Consider the following 24,113-nt stretch of genomic DNA (forward strand, 5'->3'; position numbering starts at 1 on the left):
CATTGTTCTCTTTCCTCTTTCGGTCTTGGCTACTGTTAAAGCATGCAGTGGAGGAGCGCTGAGTCTGGTCACACCATCTTCAGAACCTGTTTATCTTGCAAGATGAAAGCTAGACCCATTAAAAACTTCCAGCCTGACATAGTGGCACATGCCATTAATCTCAGCACTTGGGAGGCAGAGGCAGGTGGATCCCTGCAAATACAAGGCTAGCCAAGACTACATAGTAAGGCCCTGTCTCAAAACAAAACTTCTCCCCATCTCCTCCTACCCACCTTGATAACTGTTCTACTTCATTTCTATAAAGTTGAGATGTCTGAGGACTGAAGAGACGGACCTGTGGGTAGGAGCCCTTCTCTACAGTAGGAGGAGTTCACAGCCCCAGCACCAATATAAAAAGGCAAGCACGGGGAGCATACTCTTGGGTAACCCCAGCAGTGCAAGGCACGGAGGCAGCAAGATTACTGGGGTTTGTTGGCCATCAGCCTAGCCAAAAGAAGTCCAGTAAGAGACTAATATAGGCCTCCACACGCACGTGGGTGTGCATATTTACATACATGTGTGCAGACACACCAAAAATTACAATGTCTAGTAGTTGTGGTTTGAATGGGAAATGTTCCCTATACACTCATATTTGAACACTGGTGATGTGTTTGACTGCTGGTGCCTTTTGGGATGATCGTGAAGGGAGTGGAGTACTCAAGGTGAACCTTGAGTTTCTCTGCTGGTTTGCTCTCTGCTTCCTGAGTGCAGATGTAGTGTGACTGACACAGTGTGACACCCAGCCTCCAGCTTCTGTCACCAAACCTTCCCTGCCTCTTACTATGATAGACTCCATCACTCTGGCACTCAGCTAAAATCAACTCGCCCTCCATTAAGTCTTTTTTTTTTTTTCAGGGTATTTTATCACAATGGGAAAGTAAGATATGGTTTTTTTTTAATGTAATAATCTAGATTAAAATATACCATCCAGTTCACTTATAGATTGCTCAATTGAATAGCCTTACTCAGTTTCTGAATTCTTGATTTCAAAGGACATTTTAAAAGAAGCACGATCCATAGTTTGACCCCAGCTTTTTCTAACTTTGGAGGGGAAGGTAGATGGGCACATCTGAGCGTGTGGTTATGCATCCAGGTGTGTGCATATACATGTCAGGGCCAGGTGGCTTCCAAAGTCATTCACCATGTTCTTTGAGAGTTTCTCTGACTGAACCTGGAACTCTTGGATTCAGCAAGGCTAGCTGACGGCAGGACTCCAGGGGTCTGCTTCTCCGCCCTGCTAGCACTGAGATTACAGGTGAGCATCACCACGTCTGGCTTCTTACATGGTTGCTGGGGATCCCAACTCAGGTCCTCATGCTGGTATGGTCTGCACTTTACCTACTGCGCCATCCCCCAAGCCCAACTGTCCCTAACTTTGAAACAAACAAACAAAAAAAGAAACAGGGCATAAAGATGGAGGAGTGTTCAAAGTATTATTAGCTACATTCTAAATAGAATCAGAACAAGTGAGCAATACCCCACCTCCTACTATTGGCAGACTGTGAAAACATCATTTCTTTTCCCTAATGCAAAGGGTTATGGGTAACAGAATTACTTGTTAGAGAGTCTGCTGGAAAGAGAAAAGCATCTTCTTGGCTAACTGGCCTCTCTGTTCCAGAGAGCCACAGACCTGCTATGCTGCTCCTACTATAGCTGTGCAAGGCGAACGGGTTCTTGTCCTAACTGGAATGTTCCTTGTCTATTCCCAGACTCTGAAGGTGAGAGTGTGTGAGCCTGGCCCATGAAAACAACAGGACCCCTCTGCAGTTCCCTTTCCAGTTTGAACATGTTTGTGTGTGTGTAGGAACATTGAAGCAATCAGTTCTTGTGTTTTGGTGTAAAACAGAAAGGAAAATCTGGAACTATAGAACAGGCCAAAGTCGCTGTTAGGTGACTGAGTGAGACCACTGAAGGAAGTGACTCCCTTTTCTCTGATACAGTTTAACAGTATGGTTTCCTCTTCCGTACTTATTTAACCGATTCCAAAAGATTTAATATGTTATGTTTTTATTTTTGCTCAGTTTAAAGCTAGTAGGATAGGTATTATACAAATCCAGCAAGTTAGATGAGATGGAACAGGTTCATAAAAAACAAACAAACAGAAACAAGAATTACTAAAACTTCCCCAATACCAATGAGCAATGTCCATAGTGCTGGCTGAAAACTGTGACCTTTTGGCCTTTTGACTAATATCAAGTATGTTGTAACTATTAGAAAAATAGGATTCATAGTTAATACTTCTGAAAAAAATGAATTCCAGACTGAGATGATTTCATTGTAAACTTGAGTAATATGTATATATAGTAATACTAACAGTATATGACCACTTTTAGGAATAAGAACAAAGGGTCAGAGAGACTGCTCGGCACGTAAACACACTGCCAAACCCAATTACCTGAGTTTAGTCCTGGAGACCACATGATGGGAAGAGAGAGCCAACACCCACAGGTTGTCCTCTCACCTCTATACTCAGACCAGTGCGTGTGCATGTATACACTGGAAAAGAGAAATGTAATTAAATTTCCTGTAACTCTAGCACCAGGCAATCTGGCACCCTCTTCTGGCCTCTGCAGGTACTGCCCTCATGTGACCATATCCACACATGTACACATAATTTAAAAATAATATAAATAAATCTTATGGGGAAAAAAATCACTGATAAGAACAATATGAAGAAACTAAGCTACAAATCAAAGTGGACAGTAACATGATCATTAGCAATTATTTATGGCAGAGAGGAAACCTCAAAAAACTACAAGCTAACATAGAGTCAAAGATGTGCTAGGCCCAGGAAAGTAAGGGAAGAGTGTCTAATCTCACTGCTTGCTTTCTCCATATTCAGGGACTCCTAGATCTCAAAGTCAGGAAAATAAATTGCATACAGGTTTGAAAGGGTAAAGTTGTCGCTATTCACAGATAGCATAACCATCCTTATAGAAACCCAAGGATGGGGGCTAGAGAAGAGCAGTCAGTGCTCTTAACCTCTGAGCCATCTCTCCAGCCTGAAATGTGATTTTAAAAGGGGGGGAGAGCATGTAATTTAAACATGAGCCAGGTGGCTAGCGTTCATGTTGATAAAATGTGCTACCCAGTGTGCTGAGGGAGAAATTATCAATGGTCTTACCAGCTATGAGCTATGAAAGTTATGATATCAAATTTCCAGCAATATGTGCCCCTTGGTTCAATAGTGGCGTAATTGCAATGTGGGTAACTACCTGCTTTCTGGATCTGTGACCTGTCTTAGTGAGGTTTTCCATTGCTGTGAAGAGACACCATGACCAAGGCAAGTCTTATAAAGAAAAACATTTAATTGGGGCTGGTTTACAGTTTCAGGGGTTTAGTCCATTATCATCATGGCAGAAAGCATGGTAATATGTGGGCAGACATGGTGCTGGAAGAGACCAGAGTTCTTCATCTTGATCCGAAATCAGCAGAAGGGGGGATGTCCTCCACAGGCAGCCAGTTGGAGGCTCTGATTCCACATAAGTGGAACCTGAGCATAGGAGCCCTTAAAGCCTACCCCCTACAGTGACACACTTCCTCCAACAAGGCCACACCTCCTAGCAGTGCCTGCCACTCTTTATGGCCACCAAGTCTTGCCTGATACTGTAAACAGGAGGTCAAGGGGGGAACCTCCTAGTGCATTCTATATGGCCTTCTTAATGTTTATGCCCATAGATTGTCCTGTTCTTGCCTTTGGTCAGAGAAGCTTCTCCATACAATGAATGATGGCTAATGCAGAGGCTTACAACTGACCAAAGTGCTGAGGACAAGTGACTGTTGAGTGTTCAGCCCCAAATGAAACATCTCTACCGTCCCTGAAAGGCTCAGGGCATGCCATGGAAGAAGGGCAGATGAACTGAGTCAAAGGATGCAGAGGATGCTATGAAATGCATCTTCCGGACATGGCATGGCTGTTATACTTGTGAACTCAGTTATTTTTCTATTGCTCTGATAAAACTCCATGACCAAGGCAACTATGGTAGTTTGAATGAGAATTCACAGGCTCATATATTTGAATGCTTAGTCACAAGGGAGCTGAACTGTTTGAGAAGGATTAGGAAGTGTGGCCTTAGCTGGAGAAGGTGTGGACTGTTTTGTTGTGAATGAGCTTTGAAGCTTCAAAAGCTCCCATCAGGGCCTCCTCTCTCTCTCTCTTTCTCTCTCTCTCTCTCTCTCTCTCTCTCTCTCTCTCTCTCTCTAAATTAACCCTCTAAAACTGTAAGCCAGCCCCAATTAAATGTCCTTTATAAAGGTTGCCTTCATCATGGTGGCTCTTCACAGCCATGAAACTCTAAGACAAGTGGGAATAAAGAACACTTATTATTATCATGATAATTATTTTTTTAATAATAATCTGATCATTCTTTTTAGTGGCAGGACCAGAAGAGGACTTACAGGAGGCCACTCTCTCCTTACACTAGATATTCAGTTGTTGAGTTTGGCAGTGATGCTTTTCCCTGCTGATCCATCTCACTGGCTGTACTGGCTGATTTTGTGTATCAACTTGACACAAACTAGAGTCATCAGAGAGAACAGAGCCTCTATGGAAATGGAGATTACTCCATGAGACTCGGCTGTAAGGCATTTTCTCAATTAGTGATGAATGAGGGAGGACCCAGCCCATGGTGGGTGCTGGGTACTGACATCCCTGGGCAAGTTGTCCTGGGTTCTATAAAAAAGCAGGCTGAGCAAAGCCAGTAAGGCTCAAGCCAGTAAGCAGCACCCCTCCATGGTCTGGGCTTCAGCTCCTGCTTCCAGGTTCCCGCCCTGCTTGAATTCCTATTCTGATTCCTTTGATGAACAGTGCTGTGGAAGTGTAAGCTGAATTTTCTTCCCCAACTTGCTTTTTCCTCATGTTTTTTTGTTTGTTTGTTTGTTTGTTTTTGTCAAAGCAATAGAAACCGTAACTAAGACAGTGGTCCTCAGTTTTTCTTAACAAAAACAAACAACAAAAGAGGCAAATTGAATATTGGATAGGATCATGAAATAAAAAGAACACATTGCACATATATGTGTTATACACATGTAGTTGTACATGTACACATGTACATGTAATTTATTAAAGTCTATTGGAGTCCTCTACGTAATTCCCCCCAGCTCGCCCAAGAGCCCAGTAATATTCACCCTATCAGTTCCACATTGCCGATGAATGAAGTTCTATGAGTTTAATTGCTTTCATGACATTTCCAGAAAGTATGGATACCACAGTCAGGACGCAAGATCCTGCCTACTGGTCCCCCCAAGCTAAAAACTTTGGGAATTTAGATTAGGCATCCTGATTTTGAAAGAGACTTCCTGCTCTGAAGCCTGATTTTCTTCTATTTTATTTTGTTTGAGGCATGGGATTTCTCCACTGGAGATGAGCACCCATCCTGAGCTGTGAGACCTCTGCTAGTTATGGATGTTGTTTTTTCTTCAGTTCCCAGGAAAGTGTGTGGTTCTAAGTAGTGAGGCGTGATGTAGTTAGGAGGTGCAGCTGTCAAACAGGCCGGACTTGTTTGACTGCACCATAAAACACCAGGCTTTGCACAGAGAGGAGCCAGCCTAGTATTCCAGGACTTAGCATTTAGGAACACTATCAAAAGAATGAAGCACTGTCAAAATAGATTTACAAATCTTTTCTGAGCTCCTACTGTGACCAGAGACCTTCTATGTTGGTGGTATTCTGTTGTGTTTTCTAGAAACATTTTAGTAACAGTTCACAAAAGCATGCCAATGACCTGGCATCCCACAAGTTCTTAACCACGAGGAATGTTGTTTGTGCCAAGTCAGAATCTGATTACAGTTAAATGATGACGGTGTCACCAATAAACAAGTACACCCTCCTCCGTGGCTGAGAAGTTGTTCCAGTGCACTACCCAGGCTAGCCTTAAACTTTGGATGCCAGGCTGGCTTCAGACTTGCAGCAACCTTCCTACTTCAGCCTTTCAAGTGCTAGAACTATAGACATGAGCCACCCAACATGGAAACACACTGTTTTGCTAATTTGACTCGAACCTCTCCCGGGAAGCACAGTAGAGCTGACCCTGTTGGTGGGGGTCAGGGTAAGCCGGACCCAAGAATGTGAGAATGGGCTGGCCCTGTCACTTGTCTGCCATGGTGGTGTGGGCTAGGGAAAGATACCCTCTTCCACCCTCACCCCTCACTACCTATGGCAGGTGGGAGAGCTGGTCCCCCAAGGTCATAAGAGCAGGAGAGGTGGTCCTGCTCCTCATTGGCTGCAGCACTTGGGAGAGCAGGCCTCCCACTTTACCCAGGTAGCACAATGAAACTGGCTCAGCTGGCATGGGCAAGAAAGAGTAAGCTTGCCCTGAGGGCATGAAAGTGAAAGAGCTGTCTCTGCCCCTTGCTGGTTGGGACATTGGGTGAGCTATCTGGGATAACGCTGAAGCGCTCACCCTGGTGGTGTGGGCGTAGGAGAGCTAGTGATCTAACCAGCTTAGCTACCACCCAGACTCAGATCCAGGGCTTTGAGTTAGCCCTCCCGAACATCTACCCAATCCGTGAACTGCTGAAATGCATGAAGGGTCTGGTCCTGTAGATCCAAAGCTGCAGGATCTCCATGACACAGGCAACAACAGGATATCCAAGAGAAGTCTCCATGAGGACCCAGTATTGGCAGTGGAGCAGGAGCCAGAGACCTCGAACCAGACTTATGACTGATTGTAATGAACATTTGCATTTGCAAGTAAAAAGGTGGGGACACACTGTGACACGCTACGGCTTCCACCATGAGATTTTTTCTATTTTCTTTTGTGGAGATTGCAGGGGCAGAAAGCGAGTAGGAAGGGATGGAAGATGAGGCGTTTGGGGTGCATGATGTGAAGTTCACAGGAAATCAATAGGAAGTTAAATTTAAAAAAAAAAAAGAATTATGGGGTAGAGTACATTCAATGTACATTGTCCAGTTGTTTGAAAATATCTATATAATACAAAGAAAAAAATAATGTTAAGAAATTAGATGTTTCTCCTGAAAAGGGCCAAACAAGGTATTTGATTTGTGATTCAACTCATGGTTTTGATGGTGGAGTCTCAGGTCCTATCTTACTGATCTGCCAAAAGATTTTAATAGCTAACTTCCTGCCGTCAAAAGCGTTCTTCCAGGTGCCAAGATTCCACAGGGTTCCCTGCTGCTGGTGGCTATTACACTGGGTATTTGTAGTTCGTCTCTTCTCACTTCCCCAACCTCTGGGCATTTGGGGTACCCTGAACTCAGGCTTGACCCCCATCTGTCTACACGTCATCCCATAGTCCTCTAGTCTCAATTGTAGATCCAACTGTCTGTGCTCACGATCTCCAAACTATAGCAGCAGCCCAGACCGCTCTGAGTCCACCTACCCAACATTGCTCATTTAAATTGCAAATTTAATATGAGTTCCTGTTGCTTTTCTTTCCAAATCTTTGCCCTCCCACTGTCTTCTCTGTCTTAGTTAATGATAACTTCACCCTTCTGGTTTTAGCTCAGCTGAAAACCTTAACAGCTTTGACCTCACTGTCTCTTATCTGTGTCCCCATCAGTAAGCCTGGTCTGTTCTCCCTTCCAAACTTTGCTCCTGGAGCCTGCCTGCTCCTCTCTTCCTATGCTAGTAGTCTCTGTAGATCTACGCTGTCCCACCTTTTCTGGCTTCCTTTTGTCAGAACGGATAGAGTGCTTTTGTTTTTCATTGAAATGCCAGACCATCCTGTTCTTCTGTTCAAGTGATTTCCAGGAACTTGCAGTCTGCCTCAGAGTAAAAGCCAAAGCCCTTGCAGGCCCCATATGAATCGTCTTCTTCCCAATGTGCGTTGCCTTCCTTCCCATGGTTCCCTGTCTGATCACCTTTCTAGGCCCCCAGCCTGCCCTGTGCTTGACATCCTGAAATAGGTATGTGGTTTATGCTTTCCTCCTTCGGATCTTGGAATGTCATCTCAGGAAGGCTTTTCCTGACAAACTAGTTGGAAAATTCTAGACCCCATACCTCCCCTTGCCTCAAACCAGTAGGCGTGAACTGATACCGTATATTATACTTGATACTACACATCTCATTCTTCATTTTCATGTAAGAAAATGTTTCTGAGAAATTTTTGTCTGTTTTAGCTTCTGTTGTATACCTATTGCCTGGCCCATATTAATTGTTGAGCAGGTCCATGCTCTCTCTGACAAGGACCACCAGGAACATTTAAGCCTGTCAGGTTTTATCTTTCTGCAATGAGGAAGCATGTGCAGCAGAGGGCACCACAGAGAAGTGAATCTGAAGGGCATTCCTAGTACTCTGAATAGTCTGTACCAGAGTGGAGGATTCAAAAGGACAGCAACCCCCTCAAGTTAAAGTTGATTCAGTCTCAGTCCTGAGTTTGCTGTTCCTGCTAACTGTATGTACTGTGTGTACTGCAGCCCCCCTTTATGAAGGCATTGGGTTAATAGCTAAATATAATGTTTCTGAAAGAGACTCTGCATGTAGATGGTCACGGGAAGGTCTAGCCTATATGAGACAAGGTATCTGTCTGGGGAAAGTCCCCTTGTCACATCAACACCTCTGCAATCGGACTGTTCCCATAGTTCATTCCAAATGGACTATTCCCCCGGAACAGGCATGGTGGACCTGTTCAACAGGACTGACTCCTTGCGTGAATGGGGCGGTTCTTATTTCTTCTACCTCAGATGGGTTCTGTATTTTGGTTCAATTTGTGCCCAGCATAACTTATTATTCAGAGGAAATGGTATTAAAAGCCTTAGTAGGACAAAATGAGGGAGACCTTATAAAACAAAGGAGAGAACCTTTTTCTTTGACTTTAGCATTAATTCTAGGGGCAGGGCTAGCTGGGGCCGACACTGGGATAGCTGCACTGGCATTACAGGACAAGAATATAACAATTTAACAATAGACATAGATGAAGATATCCAGTGCCTAGAAAGATCCATTTCCCACTTGGAGCGAAATGTAGGTTCTCTGACTGAGGTGGTGTTACAAAACAGGTGGAGATTGGACTTAGTCTTCCTGCAACAAGGAGGGCTATGTGCCACTTTGCATGAGGAATGCTGCTTCTATGTTAACCATTCATTCTTGAGTCATTGGCTAAAGTCAGGGAAAGCCTGTACAGGCGCTGGAGAGAATGAGAAGAATCCAAAAGTTGGTACCATTCACTGTTTGATTCCTTCCCCTGGTTAATAACTTTTACCTCCACCTTCTTGGGACCCTTAGTTATTCTTTTACTATCTCAAAATATTAGCCTTGCCAATGTTTGAGAAACGGTGTATCAGAGACAGGCAGTCATAGACACAGTAGAAAGAGATGGGTCCTGCTCATTCTAGGACAATGTGGAAAGGTCTGACCGAGGGTGGTATCTGATCTGAGATGTTTGGGGGGGGGGGTGTTGTTGCTGATTGACAGTGTCTTGTGGCTATCTACCCTCAAACTCACTATTAGTCAAGGATGAACTTCTGGCTCTGTTGCTTGCACCTCCTGAGTGCTGGGATTACAGGTGTGTGCTATCAGTACTTTTGGCTTATGTGGTGCTAAGGACAGACCTAAGGGGTCTCTCTGACCATTGTAGGCAGGTACTCTACTTACTGAGCTACAGCCATCCCTGGTCTGAGTTCCTACTGAGAAATACGAATTGACTGGTAAGAAAACACTTTGTTTACTGTGGAGAAACATTTTGAAATAATGACAGATATATCGATGGAATATCTGAGGTTTGCTGTCATGGGGTCCAGGAGGGACTTGGTGTGTAAAGATTTGGCAGGGAATTGATAATTATTGAAGCTGGTAATGGACAGAAAGAAATTTGTTGTATTTCCATTGTTTTAAATTTTATTTTAGGCCGGGCAGTGGTGGTGCATGCCTTTAATCCTAGCACTTGGGTGTTGCGGCCCAAGCTGACCCACGTTTGGGGGACCAAGTGTCTCGGACCGTTCTGTCAGTGTTGGAACCCGCACTGCCAAAAGCCTTGGGGGCTCAATTGTCCTGCACTGTCCCAAGTAGCTCTAGTCCATGGGTCGGGGTTCAACAAGAGAGAGAGTGAGGACAGACTCGAGGAATGGAGACCAGATAGAGTATGATTCAATCCTGTTTATTCTTTAGTCTCTCTTCTTCTCTCCAAGTGCCAAGTCTTGAGTTCCTAGTCCCTAGTTCCTAGTCCCTAGTGCCTCCAAGTTCCAAGTTACTTCTTCCAAGTGCCTAATGTCTAATTCTCTTTGCCTAATACTTTATAATTCTTCCAACTCCAAGTTGTTCTCTCTGAAGTGTCTGATTCTCTACTACTCCAAATTGTTCAGAACTCTCCTGTCTGCCTCTTGCCTTTTATATGTCTCACTTCTAAGCCACACCTCTAAGTCACGCCTTTAATCATGCCCTCAGGTCTTGTCTCTAAATCTGATCTCTAAGTCACGCCCTTAAGTCACACACCTTTAAGTCTCACACACCCAAGGAAAGATCCTAGGTATCTAAACCAAGATGTTATCAGAGTGTGCTCAGCTGTTGTAGGCTATTGTAATCAAGTTTCTTATCAGGGCATATGGCTCAAGATGGCTGCATGGATGATAGCCGCCTTCTGTCAGCTCCCCACACTTGGGAGGCAGAGGCAGGTGGATTTCTGAGTTCGAGGCCAGGCTGGTCTACAGAGTGAGTTCCAGGACAGCCAGAGCTACTCAGAGAAACCCTGTCTCGAAAAACCAATCAATCAATCAATCAATCAATCAATAAATAAATAAATCTTATCTTATTTTTTATTTAAAAAAAAATGTCTTACTGCAGGCTGGCCCCAAACATGTGATCCTCTTGTCTCAGTCTTTGGCCTACCAAGATTAAGAGTATGTGCTGCTACATCCAGTAGGTTCATTATATATTAAACTTTGTATATTCTTAGAATTTTTCAAAATAAACATTCAATCTAGAGTTTTTCTTTTGTATTGTAGTAAATTACAGCTAACATAAAATTTTCCAGTTAGTTCTTTTCAAATGCAGAAGTCAGGGACAATAAATACACTTCAATGCCACACAACTTCCACCACTGTTGATAGACAGAACTAATTTGCATCCCAAACAGAAACCCTGTGCCTACTCATAATAAGTTCTTCTTCTGCCTCCCATTTTTTCTGTCTCCGTTATGTGATATCAGGCTTATTTCACTTAGTGTGATGTTTTCAGGGTTCACTCATGTTGTAACATGAAACAGTTTACTTTCATATGTACATTCTTCTTTTGGATCATTCTCTTATGTGCTCATTTCAATCAATAGGAACCAATAGTACCAATTATTACATTTATTTACTTATCATCTATCTATCTATCTATCTATCTAGTATGGGTGTAGGTGCGGGGGGTGTGCATGGCACAGTTCTCATTTAGAGGTCAGAGGACACTTCTAGGACAGTCAATTGTCTCCTTCCACCATGTGGAGTCTGGGGATTAAACTCAGGCCCTCAGGCTTGGTATCAAGAGCCTTTATGCACTGAGTCATCTCACCAACCCCAAATAAACATTAAAAAAGAAATTCTCTTGGGATGAAGAAGGTGGCTCAGTAGGTAAGTGTCCATTGCTCAAATATAATGGTCTGCATTCAGATCTCCAAAACCCACGCAGTGGATTGAAACACACTGGAGAACTTCTGTAATTACCACACTGAAATGGGAGATGAAGACAGGATAGTCTGTGCAAGCTGGAGGGCAAGCTAGATGGAGAATACAGCAGCAAACAAGAGACACTGTCGGGTGGAAGGTGATGAGCAGCACTTGAGGTTGTCCTCTGAGCTCCACATGTATGCCACACTGTATGTGTGTACACTCACACTCACACACATACACACTCACACACATACACACACTCATACACACACTCACTCACACATACATTTACATACTTTCTCACACAACACACACTTTCATATACAATACATACACACAGAGAGACACACTCATACACATTCACACAATCACATTCTCACACACAACGCACACTTTCTCTCTCACACACAACACATACACTTACATACACAAACACATACGCTCACAGACAAATATACTCACACACACATTCACACAATCACATACACTCTCTTACACATACACTCATACTCCCAGAAAGAGAGCTATTCTAAAAAGGAAATTCTTACTATTCATGAAATCAATATTCTTAGAATAATCATGTCAGCCCTTTATATATTCTTTGTCCCTTCATTTTGATAATGCTGTTAATATAATAACCCAGGGAAAGTAATTTAGTGTGTGGAAGGTAGATACAAACCACCATTGTCCTTTTCAGGTTCACTGAGATCACAGAGTAGGAAATTTAAGGTCTAGAGATTAGAGAAGGATCTTAATACATGCTATTTGGGTGTTTAATGGCTAGAAGCAGTGGACAATAGGTTTGGGAAACAGACATTTGCCACTGCTAGAGGCTCAGGAACAGCTTAGGGAGCTGTGGGCTACAGAGCAATGAGAACTTCTCTAGCATGTTTTTATTTATTTATTTTAAAGATTTATTTATTTTGTGTGTGTGAGTACACCACCATTGTCTTCAGGCACACCAGAAGAGGGCATCAGATCCCGTTACAGATGGTTGTGAGCCATCATGTGGATGTTTTTATGGACAACAGTGTCAGTTCTGTCAGAAGCAGGGCAGGTGATTGGGGAGAGAGTTGATCACTTGTATGTACAAAACTACAAGGTAAAAGTTGAGCTAAGGATGTCCAGGTAAAGGAGCTGCAACTTCTCTCACTCATTTTTAGATAATGTTGGCAGCTTCCATTTTGAAAGTTGAGTTTAGGACAGCAGAATGTGCTTCTCTACTGTGTATGTCCTTTGAGGACACATTGTGTTAGGGACATTCCAGCCTGCTTGAAACAACCAATGCTATCTTTGTACTTCCTCCATTCATTATTTAGAATAGAATAAAAGGGTAATTAAGTTATGAGCTAGTCAGGAAACAGAGCCAAAGCTATCAGCCTAGGCATTTATTCACATATAAGAAGTCTCAGGGTCATTATTTCAGGGAACAAGGAAAAACATGAGGTTAAAGATGACACCAATCACACCAAAATTCCAACCATCAGAAGGTTGTGTAGAAAACATCACATCAGTGTGTCACGGTCCTTTTGTCGGAAGATGAACTGTCAGTCACCCAGTGTCACCCTGGCTGTGGAACAGCGTTTGTATGAACAGGAGATTCAGCTGAAGTATCTCATCTCCATTTTCTTTGTTTCCTAGAACTTATTTAGTAAAACTGAAAATTCTGTAGACATCCATGGGAATGGAAGTACGACAGATTTCCTTTTTTGGTATGGCATGTGTTCCATCTTTTGTTAAAGAAGATTTAATTTTACTGGTTTTAAGTATGTTGTGTGTGTGTTAATACCTGAATGCACAGCCAGGTGCCTGAAGGGGGCATCAGACGCCCTGGAGCTAGAAATGAAAGTTGGTTGTGAGCTTGTTGCTGTGGGTGCTGGGAATTGAACTCCAGCCTTCTGCAAGAGCAGCAAGCACTCTTAACTCACCAGTCATCTCTTCCCCCATCACACACAGGCCCCATCTTTAGACACCAATATTTTATCAACACTCTGAAATCTTCTGTCATTTAACTTATTGAAGTCAACATTTATTGAAGTCCTTTCCATTAAGGCTCTTCTCTGATCTCCTCTGGAACCAGAAGCTCTTGGTCCAAGGGCCTGATGAATCTGCTTAAATGATGGGCAAGGACTGGGACAGTTCATATCTACTGACACTCAGGTTCAATTGCTTTCTCCAATTTATTATGGCAGTGCATTATCAAAGCAGAGGAGAACCAAAGACTTAATTAAAGACCAGTTTATTCTAAGAATATTATTATATTGTAAATAATAAGATGATCTTTTACAATTCCAAGTCTTTTAATTTAACTCATAAAATATACAACACGGTATCAGTTGACAAGGGTGTTTAAACCTGGAAACTTGCAACTAAAGTCTTCTGTGAGTTTTTACTTGCAGTTCGTCTGGATAAACATTTGTATGATTCTTTCGCTCTGGGAAGTTCAGAATCATTTTTTTCTTAAAATAAAAACATTTGTGTGTGTGTGTGTGTGTGTGTGTGTGTGTGTGTGTGTGTGGAGAGAGAGAGAGAGAGAGAAAGACAGAGACAGACAGAGAGACAGAGAGAGGGGGAGGAGACAGACGACAGACAGACAGAAATGGGGACACATGCAAAGATCAGAAGATAACTTTTCGAAGTTACTTCTCGACCTTTCCTGGGTTTCAGAGGTTGAATTCAGTGGGGAGAGATGACTGGCTTCAATTGTCCATTAACAAACACCATTACCTCTGAGCCAGCTCACTAGTCCAGGGGTTGACTTCCAGCTCAGTGACAAGCGTCTTTACTACTTGAGCTATCTCATTGCCCTCACAGGCCCTGATTTATATGCTTGCTGCTTACACCACTTCTCCACTTCTTCTTCTCCTCTTCTTCCTCCTCCTCCTCCAAGAATTACTTATTTTATATTATGTAAGTACACTGTTGCTCTCTTAAGATACACCAGAAGAGGGCATCAGATCCCATTACAGATGGTTGTGAGCTACCATGTGGTTGCTGGGAATTGAACTTACATCCTCTGGAAGAGTAGTCAGTGATTTTTAACCACTGAGCCATCTCTCCAGCTGTGTTCACACATTTCTTCATTTCTTCATTGGATTTACTTTAAAATGCAAGCTTTTTTTTCTTCTCCTTTTTTCTTATTTTTGTGTATTTATGTGGATAGCTTCTCATGTGTCCCAGGTCAGGCTCCAGCTTCTATGTAGCTAAAGATGACATTGAAAGGTCTTCCTGTCTCCATTTCTGACACCATGCTCAGTGTATGAGGAACTGGAGATTGGACCCAGGGCTTCCTGCATGCTGGGCAGACTACCTTGTGCTGCTTTGAATGAAAATGATCCCCATAGGCTCATAGGGAGTGGTTCATAAGGAAGGCGTGGCCTCGGAGTAGGTGTGGCCTTATTGAAGGAAGTGAGTAACTAGGAGTGGATTTGGGGCTTCAGAAGCAGAGGCCAGGCCCAGTGGCTCTGCTGCCTGCCTACCTAGATGTAGAACTCTCCTCTCCCTCTCCAGTATCACGTCTGTCTGCGTGCCACCATGCTTCTTACCATGACAATAATGGACTAAATCTCTAAGTTGTAAGTCAGCCCTGTGAAATGCTTTTCTTTATAAAAGTTTCTGTGGTCATGGTGTCTCTTCACAGTAATAGAACCATAACTAAAACATACCTTTTTTTCTCTTTTCTCTAAATTTGGTAAACACAAGATCCTTCATTAGTAATTTGGTGTTAATTAGAATCTGAGGGATGTGGCTGGAGGTGGTACTCAGTGGTATTATATCTTTAGAATGCATGAAACCCTGGGTTCAATACTCACCACCCAATAAACAAGTACGTAAAATTGATAAATGGAAAATTGTTAGTAACCAGGCATTCCCACTGGCCTGCTGTCAGGGACCTAGCAGCAACTTATATCATCATCTGCTGCTGCTAGGTGCACCAGGTGTGCTGGGTGCTGCACATAAAAGGGTCCCCAGACACCCCAGATCTATCTCTCTCTCTCTCTCTCTCTCTCTCTCTCTCTCTCTCTCTCTCTCTCTCTCTCTCTCTCTCCCCGAATTCTCTTGCCTTCTCTTTTCTTTCTCTCCTTGTCTTCTCTCAGACTCTCTTTGCTCTACTCTTCTTCCCTCTGTTTCTGTCTCCTTGTCTGTCTGTCTGTCTGTCTCTATTTATTCCCCATGTCCCCACTCTGAGACAGCCTTTTGTGCTTCCCTCCTGCAATAAATCTCTAACAGTAGATCTGTTGCGTGATGTAATTTCTCAGGGGTATACTTTGGCATGGGCCCATAAAAGGTACCCCATGGTCCTCCCTCAAATGCATTATATCCTATAAGAAATAAACTTATTTTTCCTGTTGTTTTCTTCTTCCTTTTTGTACTGAGGCAAAATTCACATAGTGGGGAAATAACCATTTGCTTTAATTTTTAATTCCTTAATTAAATATCTTTAAGCATACTGACCAGTGGTGTTTAGTACATAAAGACTCCAATGTAGTCATCGATTCTATCTAATTCCAGGATATTTTCATCACTCCAAAAAGAAATTTCCATTGAACAGTCACCCATTCCCCTAGTCCCTATGGCAACCACTTTTTATTTCTAGGCTAATCTAGTCTGCATATCCCATATAAATGGAATCACAAAATATCCAGTCTTTTGTATCTGTCTTCTTTTTGTTACAATTGTAGTGTTTTGTTTTGTTTTGTTTTGAAACAGAATCTCACTCTGTATCCCTGCATGGCTGGGAACTCACAGAGATCTACTTACCTCTGTGTCCCAAGCACTAGTCCTGGCTTGTGCATTTTGTTTTGGTTTTTGACAGGGTCTTACTTTGTAGTCTAGCTTGTCCTGTAACTTATTACATAAATTCATGATCCTCTTACTTCAGGCCTTAGCACAACTGACTCCATGATGGAAGTGCCATTCAGGCCATATAACTTAGCATGTAGACATTATCATCTGCCAAAATGAAAACAAAGGCCTAATCCATCAAAGCTCATAGTTCTTGGGAAGTCTGTAAATGTACTAACCTTATTTTTTTGGCTTCTGCTTCTGGCTAACTGTTCTTGTTAACTGAAATATGTCAACCCAGAACATGTTTTTTGTGTTTAAAACCTTACCCTGAGAAAGGCTCTTGTTGCACTGGAAACCTGAACACCCTAGCTTGCTGTCTAATAAAGACTTCCAATGGCTTAAAATCAATGTCCGAGTATGTCTGGTGGACACACCACCACCACAACACCCTCAACAGGGTTTCTTTCTTTCTTTCTCTCTTTCTTTTTCTTTCTTTCTTTCTTTCTTTCTTTCTTTCTTTCTTTCTTCCTTCCTTCCTTCCTTCCTTCCTTTCTTTCTTTTTCTTTTTTTTTTGTTTGTTTGTTTTTGGAGACAGGGTTTCTCTGTGTAGTCCTGGCTGTCTTGGAACTCACTCTGTAGACCAGGCTGGCCTCGAACTCAGAAATCCGCCTGCCTCTGCCTCCCAAGTGCTGGGATTAAAGGCGTGCGCCACCATTGCCCAGCCCTCAACAGGATTTCTATGAATACAAATCATTTTACCTCTTCCTTTCTAATTTGTGGTTAAGAGATGAAAACAGCTCACTCCTTTAATCTTAGAACTCAGTAGGCAGAGGCAGGCAGATCTCTGTGAATTCAAAGCCAGCCTTGTCTACATGGTGAGGGTTACAGGACAGCACACTTAAGTACTTCTCAGTTCATATAAAATACATATTTTTTTAAAAAAAAAACCTGGGTGTGGTGGTGAACACCTTTCATGTAGCACTCAGAAGGCAGAAGCAAACACATCTCTATGAGTTCAAAGCTAATCTGAGCTAGGTGGCATGTTCCAGGACAGTCAGGAATACACGATGAGATCATATCTCAAAAAAAAAAAAAACAATTTTTAAACATGTGTTAACGGTAATTTTCTTTGTTTCAACTTAAAATAAACAGATCAAAAAAAAAAAAAAAAAAAAAAAAAAAAAAAAAAAAAAAAAAGCCCACCTTCCAGTCGGGAGAAATAAATGGTTTAGGAGACCACGGGAAAAAAAACAAAAAAACAAAAACAAAAAAACAAACAGATCCATTATCTCCAGCTTTCAAATTTCCCTGTGCATGCTGTGATGTGTATCACGGGACAGAGCAGCTGGAACACAGCTCCTGGTGAGGATTACTGTCGCTCGGCTGCTCTGCTGTTGGCAGCAGTCACAGAAAACACCACACATGTATTTTTTCCTATATTCCTTAAAGTGTTTCTTTTTTATGCGATTCTCAGTCTTGAATCTTATACAAAGCAGCTGACAGTAAACTTTGCTGTTGAGGTTGAAGTGGCACAGAAATATTGGACAGCTTTCTGAGGGTAAGAAAATGCCTAGCGGTAGCCATCACCCATTCTTTCTTCAGAGTGTTTTGCAGAAGCATGGATCTCATCTGTATGTATATGGCCAGGCTACAAACACATCCCATACAACTTACACACAACACACATATACACGAACATATAAACAACAGCAACACACACACACACAAACACACACACGGTGAACAGCTTGGTGACTGTAACTCATGTAGTCAAAGCCTCCAGGGTCTGGGGGTCTGGGCGCTCTTACATGTGTGTAGAGTACAACAAAGAAGTCAGGAAGGTCATGACCCCATGCTTCCAGTGGCACACTATGGACTCCTTTTGTACACTCGTCCCTGGGAACAGGAATAACTTGTAGGAGATTGGCAGTTAGCAGCGAGGACACAAAGTACCTTCTATGTCCTGGGCTTCTGAAATTCAAGACACCTGGAGTATCAGGAAAAGCAAGTACTGAGGATAGGGCTTGGCCCAGACAGGCTGCGCAATGATGGCTGGTGTACACAGTCTTTTTTGTTTGTTTGTTTGTTTTTGTTTTTCGAGACAGGGTTTTTCTGTGTAGCCCTGGCTGTCCTGGAACTCATTCTGTAGACCAGGCTGGCCTCGAACTCAGAAATCCGCCTGCCTCTGCCTCCCAAGTGCTGGGATTAAAGGTATGCGCCACCACCGCTGGGCTGGTGTACAGGGATTAAAGGCGTGTGCCTGGATTAAAAGGCGTGTGCCACCACTGTCTGGCTTTTGTTTGGTTTTTAAAGACAGGGTTTCTCTGTGTAGAGCCCTGGCTGTCCTGGAACTCACTATATAGACCAGGCCGTCCTTGAACTCACAGAGTTCTATCTGCCTCTGCCTCCCGAGTGTTGGGATTAAAGGCACGCACCACATGCCCATCTGGCTCTTGTTTTGATTTTTTACCTAAACTGGCCCCCAACACTTGGCTGTAGTCACTGGCAGGATTATGAGATATTTAATATAACCTATTACGCAAATTGTCCTCCAAAGTGGGTACATCAGCTTATATCAATGTACAAAACCTGCTCATTACAATTAAGGTAGCAGAACAGCTTTCCCTAGAAAGCCTAGTAGAGCGCGCAGGAGACTTGGCCACGCCCCAGGATGCTGGCCTGGCCCCGCCCCGCCCCGCCCCGCCCCGCCCCCTTTCTATAAAACTTGTAGCTTTTTCCTTTTCTGCTCCGTTTCCCCCTCCTCCAGGCGGCGGCTCCTTTCCCAGGGAGAGCAGCGCGAGGGGCAGGGCCCGGTGTGTGACGTCACTGCCGGCTGGGCGCCATCTTGCTAGATTGCGACCGGCCTCGGACTCGGGGTTGGTGGTGGTGGTGAGGGCGTGGGGAAGGGTGGGGTGTGGGGGCGAGGCGGCGACGAGGGCGGCGACACTCTCCTACTCTCAGCTCCACGGCGTAGGACGGCGCGAACGTGGTTTCGGAGGGATGTCCGCCTTCTCTGAGGCGGCGCTGGAGAAGAAGCTGTCCGAGTTGAGCAACTCGCAGCAGAGCGTGCAGACCCTGTCCCTGTGGCTCATCCACCATCGCAAACACTCGCGGCCCATCGTCACGGTGTGGGAGCGGGAGCTACGCAAAGGTGAGCGGCGGCGCGCGTCCTGCCCCGGGCTCCTACTCCAGGCTCCTCAGTCTTTCCCCAGGTTCCTAGCTTCCCACCTCCAACTCCCCTTGAGCAGGCTTCCTGAGTTCCGCCCGGGCTCCTCCGTGTTTCCCCGGTTCCTGGTAATTCTGTCCTGATTCCCTGGCTTCCCGCTCCGTCTCCCTGCGACCTCCCCTAGGTTCCGGGTAATGTTCCCCGGAGTCCCCTGTTCCCGCGCCCTGCCCCAGGCTCTCCGCTTTCCACTCCGGACTCTGAGCATCTAGCCCTTTGCACTCAGTGAACCGTCCGACTGTCAGAGGTCGTGCTTTTGGTGCTCCGTTTAGCCCTGGTTCTGCGCGTCCCATCCGCGCTCCCCTGCGTCCCCGTCGCAGCTGGCTAGTACTGTCGTGGGGTCTGCGGGACCCGGGAGTAGTGTGTTCGGCTCTTCGTTCACCTGATGTGTCCCACAGAGCCGGTGTTTGGGCTACAGTGACAGACTGAAAGTATAAATAACCAAAAAGGTCCCATAATCTAACATTGGATTAGTATCGAGGTTTAGGCCCAGCATCTGGCAAGAGTCTGAAACTCAGTCGGCGTTTTTCTTATCCTGTAGTTTTTCTTGAAGGATAGAAAGAAGAAAGTACGTGGGGTTGGGAGTTGTGCCTTTTCTATGATAGATCAACTTGCTCACGTATTATCAATACAGGTATGCCATTTTTTTGAACTCTGAGTCTACGCGGAGTAAAGCCCTTCCTTGGCAGGCAAGAGGAACTCGGCTAGCACATTTCTTTTAGCTTTTGTATTGTAAATGCCTTACCTGAAAATGACAGGAGTTAGTAACCCAAGGATCCCTTAGTTCAGAGTCCTTGTTTTACAGAATATTTAATTGTGATCTCCAAAATGAAGGGAACTTTTTTTGAACACATGTCTTTAGCTCAGGGACACACAAAAAATTCAGTTCTTCCCTGCTGAGTAACTGTATCTGTAAAGGGCTAGTTTGTATTAGACACGCAGAAAATTAAAAAGGTATTGGTGGCCTGGGGTGGTGGCACGCCTTTAATCTTAACACATAGCCTCAGAGCTCTAGGTCTCTCTGATGTACAAAGTGAGTTCCAGGTCAGTAGGGTTGCCTAGTGAGATCCAGTCTTTTTTCATTGGCTTAATCTGAATTGTATTTAATTCTTAAATCATTGAATAGGGGCACTGTTCTTTATTGTTGCAGATATCTGCATGGCTTTTGTATACTATGTCTAGGCTTTAACGTATTTTTATTACATTCAAAAAATAGTTTTATCTATATGATTGTTTGCCTTAATATATGTATGTGCTCTATCTGTGTGCCTGGTGCCCACCAATGCCAGAAGAGGGCGTTGAGTTTCCTAGAACTGGAGTTACAAGTAATTGTGGGCCTACTGATGTGAGTATTGGGAACTGAACCCCGGTCCCCTGCAAGAGCAGCAAGTGCTCTTAACTTCTTAGCCATCTCTCCAGCCCCCTTTCTTATCATACTTAGTATTTGTATGTGTGTTTGTATGACCTTACTTGGACATGGGTACTTAGGGAGGACATAAGCATAACAATCTGTCCTCATGTGTTTGCTGTGGTTAAAAAGATAACAACTTTTAGAAAAAAAAAATGAGCTACTGTTGACATTTTCAGTTTGATTCCTTGCGTTGGCTTCCGGTGAGGATGTCAGCTCGGGATCCTAAGCTTTGAGACACACTAGTAAGGCTTGGAAAGTAATAGTGAATGTTGAGAAGTCAGAAATTTCAAAGTCAGTAAAGGGTTTATGGTGGGGAGCGAAGCATTTATAAACACATGCAACCTACACAGACTGGAGACAGTAGGAAATCAATAGAAAAGTGACAGTATTATTTATACACGTTTTGCATGAAGAAACCTGAAAAGGTCAGTAAGTGACAGTAATTAGAAAAGAATAGACTTTAATGATATCAATGGTTGAATAGTTTGGCAATTAAAAAGTATGATAAACTAGGTGTGGTGAGAAACATTAACAACACTGCTTGGTTGGCAGAGTTAAAGAGTTAAAGAGGTATACTTGCTTTAGAGATGAACTTGACCTCTAATGAAGCTGAAAGTATATATATGCTTGTTGATTTTAATGTTCTCTTACTAGGGATATATTCTGAAATAGAGCTCATGGGCACAGAATTTGTGTTAAACCTTATCACAAAAATGGGAAGAGCTTTTTTTACTTTTAGGGGTGTCTAGTACTGGGGATCGAACCCAAGGCTTTGCACACCATATTGTTTTATTCATAACCAACATAAGCCCCAGTCTTATGGTACCATCTACAGTGATAGTCTCCTAGTTTACAGTAGTTAAATGATTGCAGTTAGCATTGTGCTATAAGACATGATCGTGCTAAAACTGATAAACAAAACTGTAGGCATGTGAACAGGACACATGGGAGCCACATGGTTGGTAAGGAAAGAAGACCATTGAGTTATGTTTCCAGCCCTTAAAAAGTAGAGAGAGACATTCTGGTAGTTAGAAGATAGCCTTTAAATTGTAATTCCCAGCAAGGTTTTTTGTTTTTAATCAGTGACCTAAATACAGGTGTGTGCATTCTGCAGCTGGAGGGCTCCATCCAGTCGAGGCTAAGTATGAATGCTGCCCAACACAGTCATGAACATGATAGTATGTGATCTTTTGTTTGTTTGTTTGTTGTTTGTTTCGTCATTCTGTTGCACCATTCTTTAGAAAAAAAATTTAAATTTGTATTTATGTGTTGGGTTCATGTGTATGTTGTGCACCATTTGTGTGCCTGAGGAGGCCCAAAGAGGGTGTTGAAACCTGACATTGGAGTTATAGATGGTTGTGAGCCACCGTGCGAGTGCTGGAGATTGAACCTGGCTCCTCTGCAAGAGCAGGAAGTGGAAGTGCTCATGACCACTGAGTCATCTCTCTGGCCCCATTGTATGGTTTGTTTTAATTACTAAATTTATGTGTATGAGTGTTTCACTTGCATTTATGTATGTGCACCATGTGCATGCAGTGCCCAAGGATGCCATAAGAGGCTGTCTCTCCTGAAACTGAAGTTACAGATAGTTGGGAGCCGCCATGTTGGGTAGGAGCTGAACTCTGGTCCTCTGCAACAACAATTGCTCTTAACTAGTGAACCATTTTTGCAGCTCCCCATTGTATGGTTCTTGAGAGTAAGTTTTGTAGATGACAGTGTGTTACAGAGTCAAAGTCTTGAGCACTCTTTGTAGAACTATGTGAAACAGCGTAACTGAATTAGAAACAACCAAATCTTGAGTTAAACAGTCAGGTACAGACCATTTTGCTATTTAGGAAAGTTAGAAAGTGAGCAAAGTCTAGTGTTGATGCATATGCACAATTACAGTGAATACAAATACAGAGTGAATACTCTGGTCTGCTCATGCTCACCTATAATTCCAGCTTGGGAGGCTGTGGTAGGCAAAGTAAAAGTTCAAGTCCAGTCTGGGCTACATAACTAGACCTTGTCTCAAACCAAACAATAACCTTAGCTGTGAAAAGCAGTGATTAAGCACTATATTCCAAGTTAATGACATTAACTTTGTAATGGTAACTAACTCACCGTGGGCTGCCTCAGTCTGCCCCACATTCTTTCCTTCCTGAGGGAAGGGTGTGGTGCAGTCTGCTCATCACTTTAGGATCCTTCCCTGCTGCAGCTTGGTGGCCATGCCCTAGGAAGCGCTCCTCTGTTACTTCGTGTGGTAGGTGGGGAGTGGTGCTATGTTGTGTATGAAGCAGATAACGGGTTCCTTTGGGTTTTCTTTTTTTTTTTTTTTTTTTTTTTAATTTTATTTATTTATTTTACATATATGAGTACACTGTAGTTGTCTTCAGACAAGCCAGAAGAGGGCGTCAGATCTAATTGCAGATGGTTGTGAGCCACCATGTGGTTGCTGGGAATTGAACTCAGGACCTCTGGAAGAGCAGTCAGTGCTCTTAACCACTGAGCCATCTCTCCAGCCCTCCTTTGGGTTTTCTATTTCAATTTTTAGCTGTTTTAGCTCAACTTACTGTCTTTTGATAGAAGAATATATATGCCCATACATACATGCATAATGTATGTAAAAATGTAAAAGATTTCTTATGTGTGTTTGTATGCATGTGAGTGTAACCTATATGTGTGAACATGTCACTGGCAGAGGTTGAGGACAATGTCTTACTCAGAAACCAGCCACCTCGTTGTTTGAGATAGGCTGTCTCACCCAGGGCTCACTGATTAGGCCAGGCTGGTTAGCCAGTGTGCTCTAGGGGTCTGCCTGACTCTGCTTCCTGGTTGCTCAGTTGCAATGCCTGACTTTAATGGGTTCTGGGGATTGAAGTCAGGTTACATACCAAGCATAAGCCATTTCTCCAGCTTAATATTTTCTAAATAAACTAAGTTTTCATTTGAAATGTACAAGATGACTGCTGCTTTATTCAGTAAATAGTTGTGTAGTCTTCTTTCTCAAGTGAGAAGATTTAGCAGATAAAGTGCCACAACTGTTTCCATGGAGCTTATATGGCAGCCAGAAAAGTGGATTCTACTACTAAGTAACTGCAAAGGGGGCCTAGCTTTGTTTAGGG

The 24,113-nt window shown here is 43.3% G+C and overlaps 1 protein-coding gene and 1 pseudogene across 4 annotated transcripts in view; one reads left to right on the plus strand and one right to left on the minus strand.

Moving 5' to 3' along the window:
* Positions 1-5,791: 5,791 nt before the first annotated feature.
* On the minus strand, positions 5,792-5,880 carry LOC117720291 (small nucleolar RNA SNORA24; annotated as a pseudogene).
* Positions 5,881-19,216: 13,336 nt separating this feature from the next.
* The window catches only part of Rprd1a (regulation of nuclear pre-mRNA domain containing 1A), a 42,259-nt gene continuing 37,362 nt past the window's right edge, over positions 19,217-24,113 (plus strand). Inside the window, exon 1 of one of the 4 annotated variants that reach the window (XM_034518046.2) lies at positions 19,217-19,526. In XM_034518046.2, the coding sequence (XP_034373937.1) occupies positions 19,376-19,526 (151 nt within the window). In that variant the 5' untranslated portion in view covers positions 19,217-19,375. The remainder of the gene's footprint in view (positions 19,527-24,113) is intronic. The other 3 variants (XM_076912890.1, XM_034518048.2, XM_076912891.1) reach the window with 3 other exon arrangements.

The sequence above is a fragment of the Arvicanthis niloticus genome, chromosome 14 (genome assembly GCF_011762505.2).
Source record: "Arvicanthis niloticus isolate mArvNil1 chromosome 14, mArvNil1.pat.X, whole genome shotgun sequence".
In the NCBI taxonomy this organism is placed as follows: Eukaryota; Metazoa; Chordata; class Mammalia; order Rodentia; family Muridae; genus Arvicanthis; species Arvicanthis niloticus.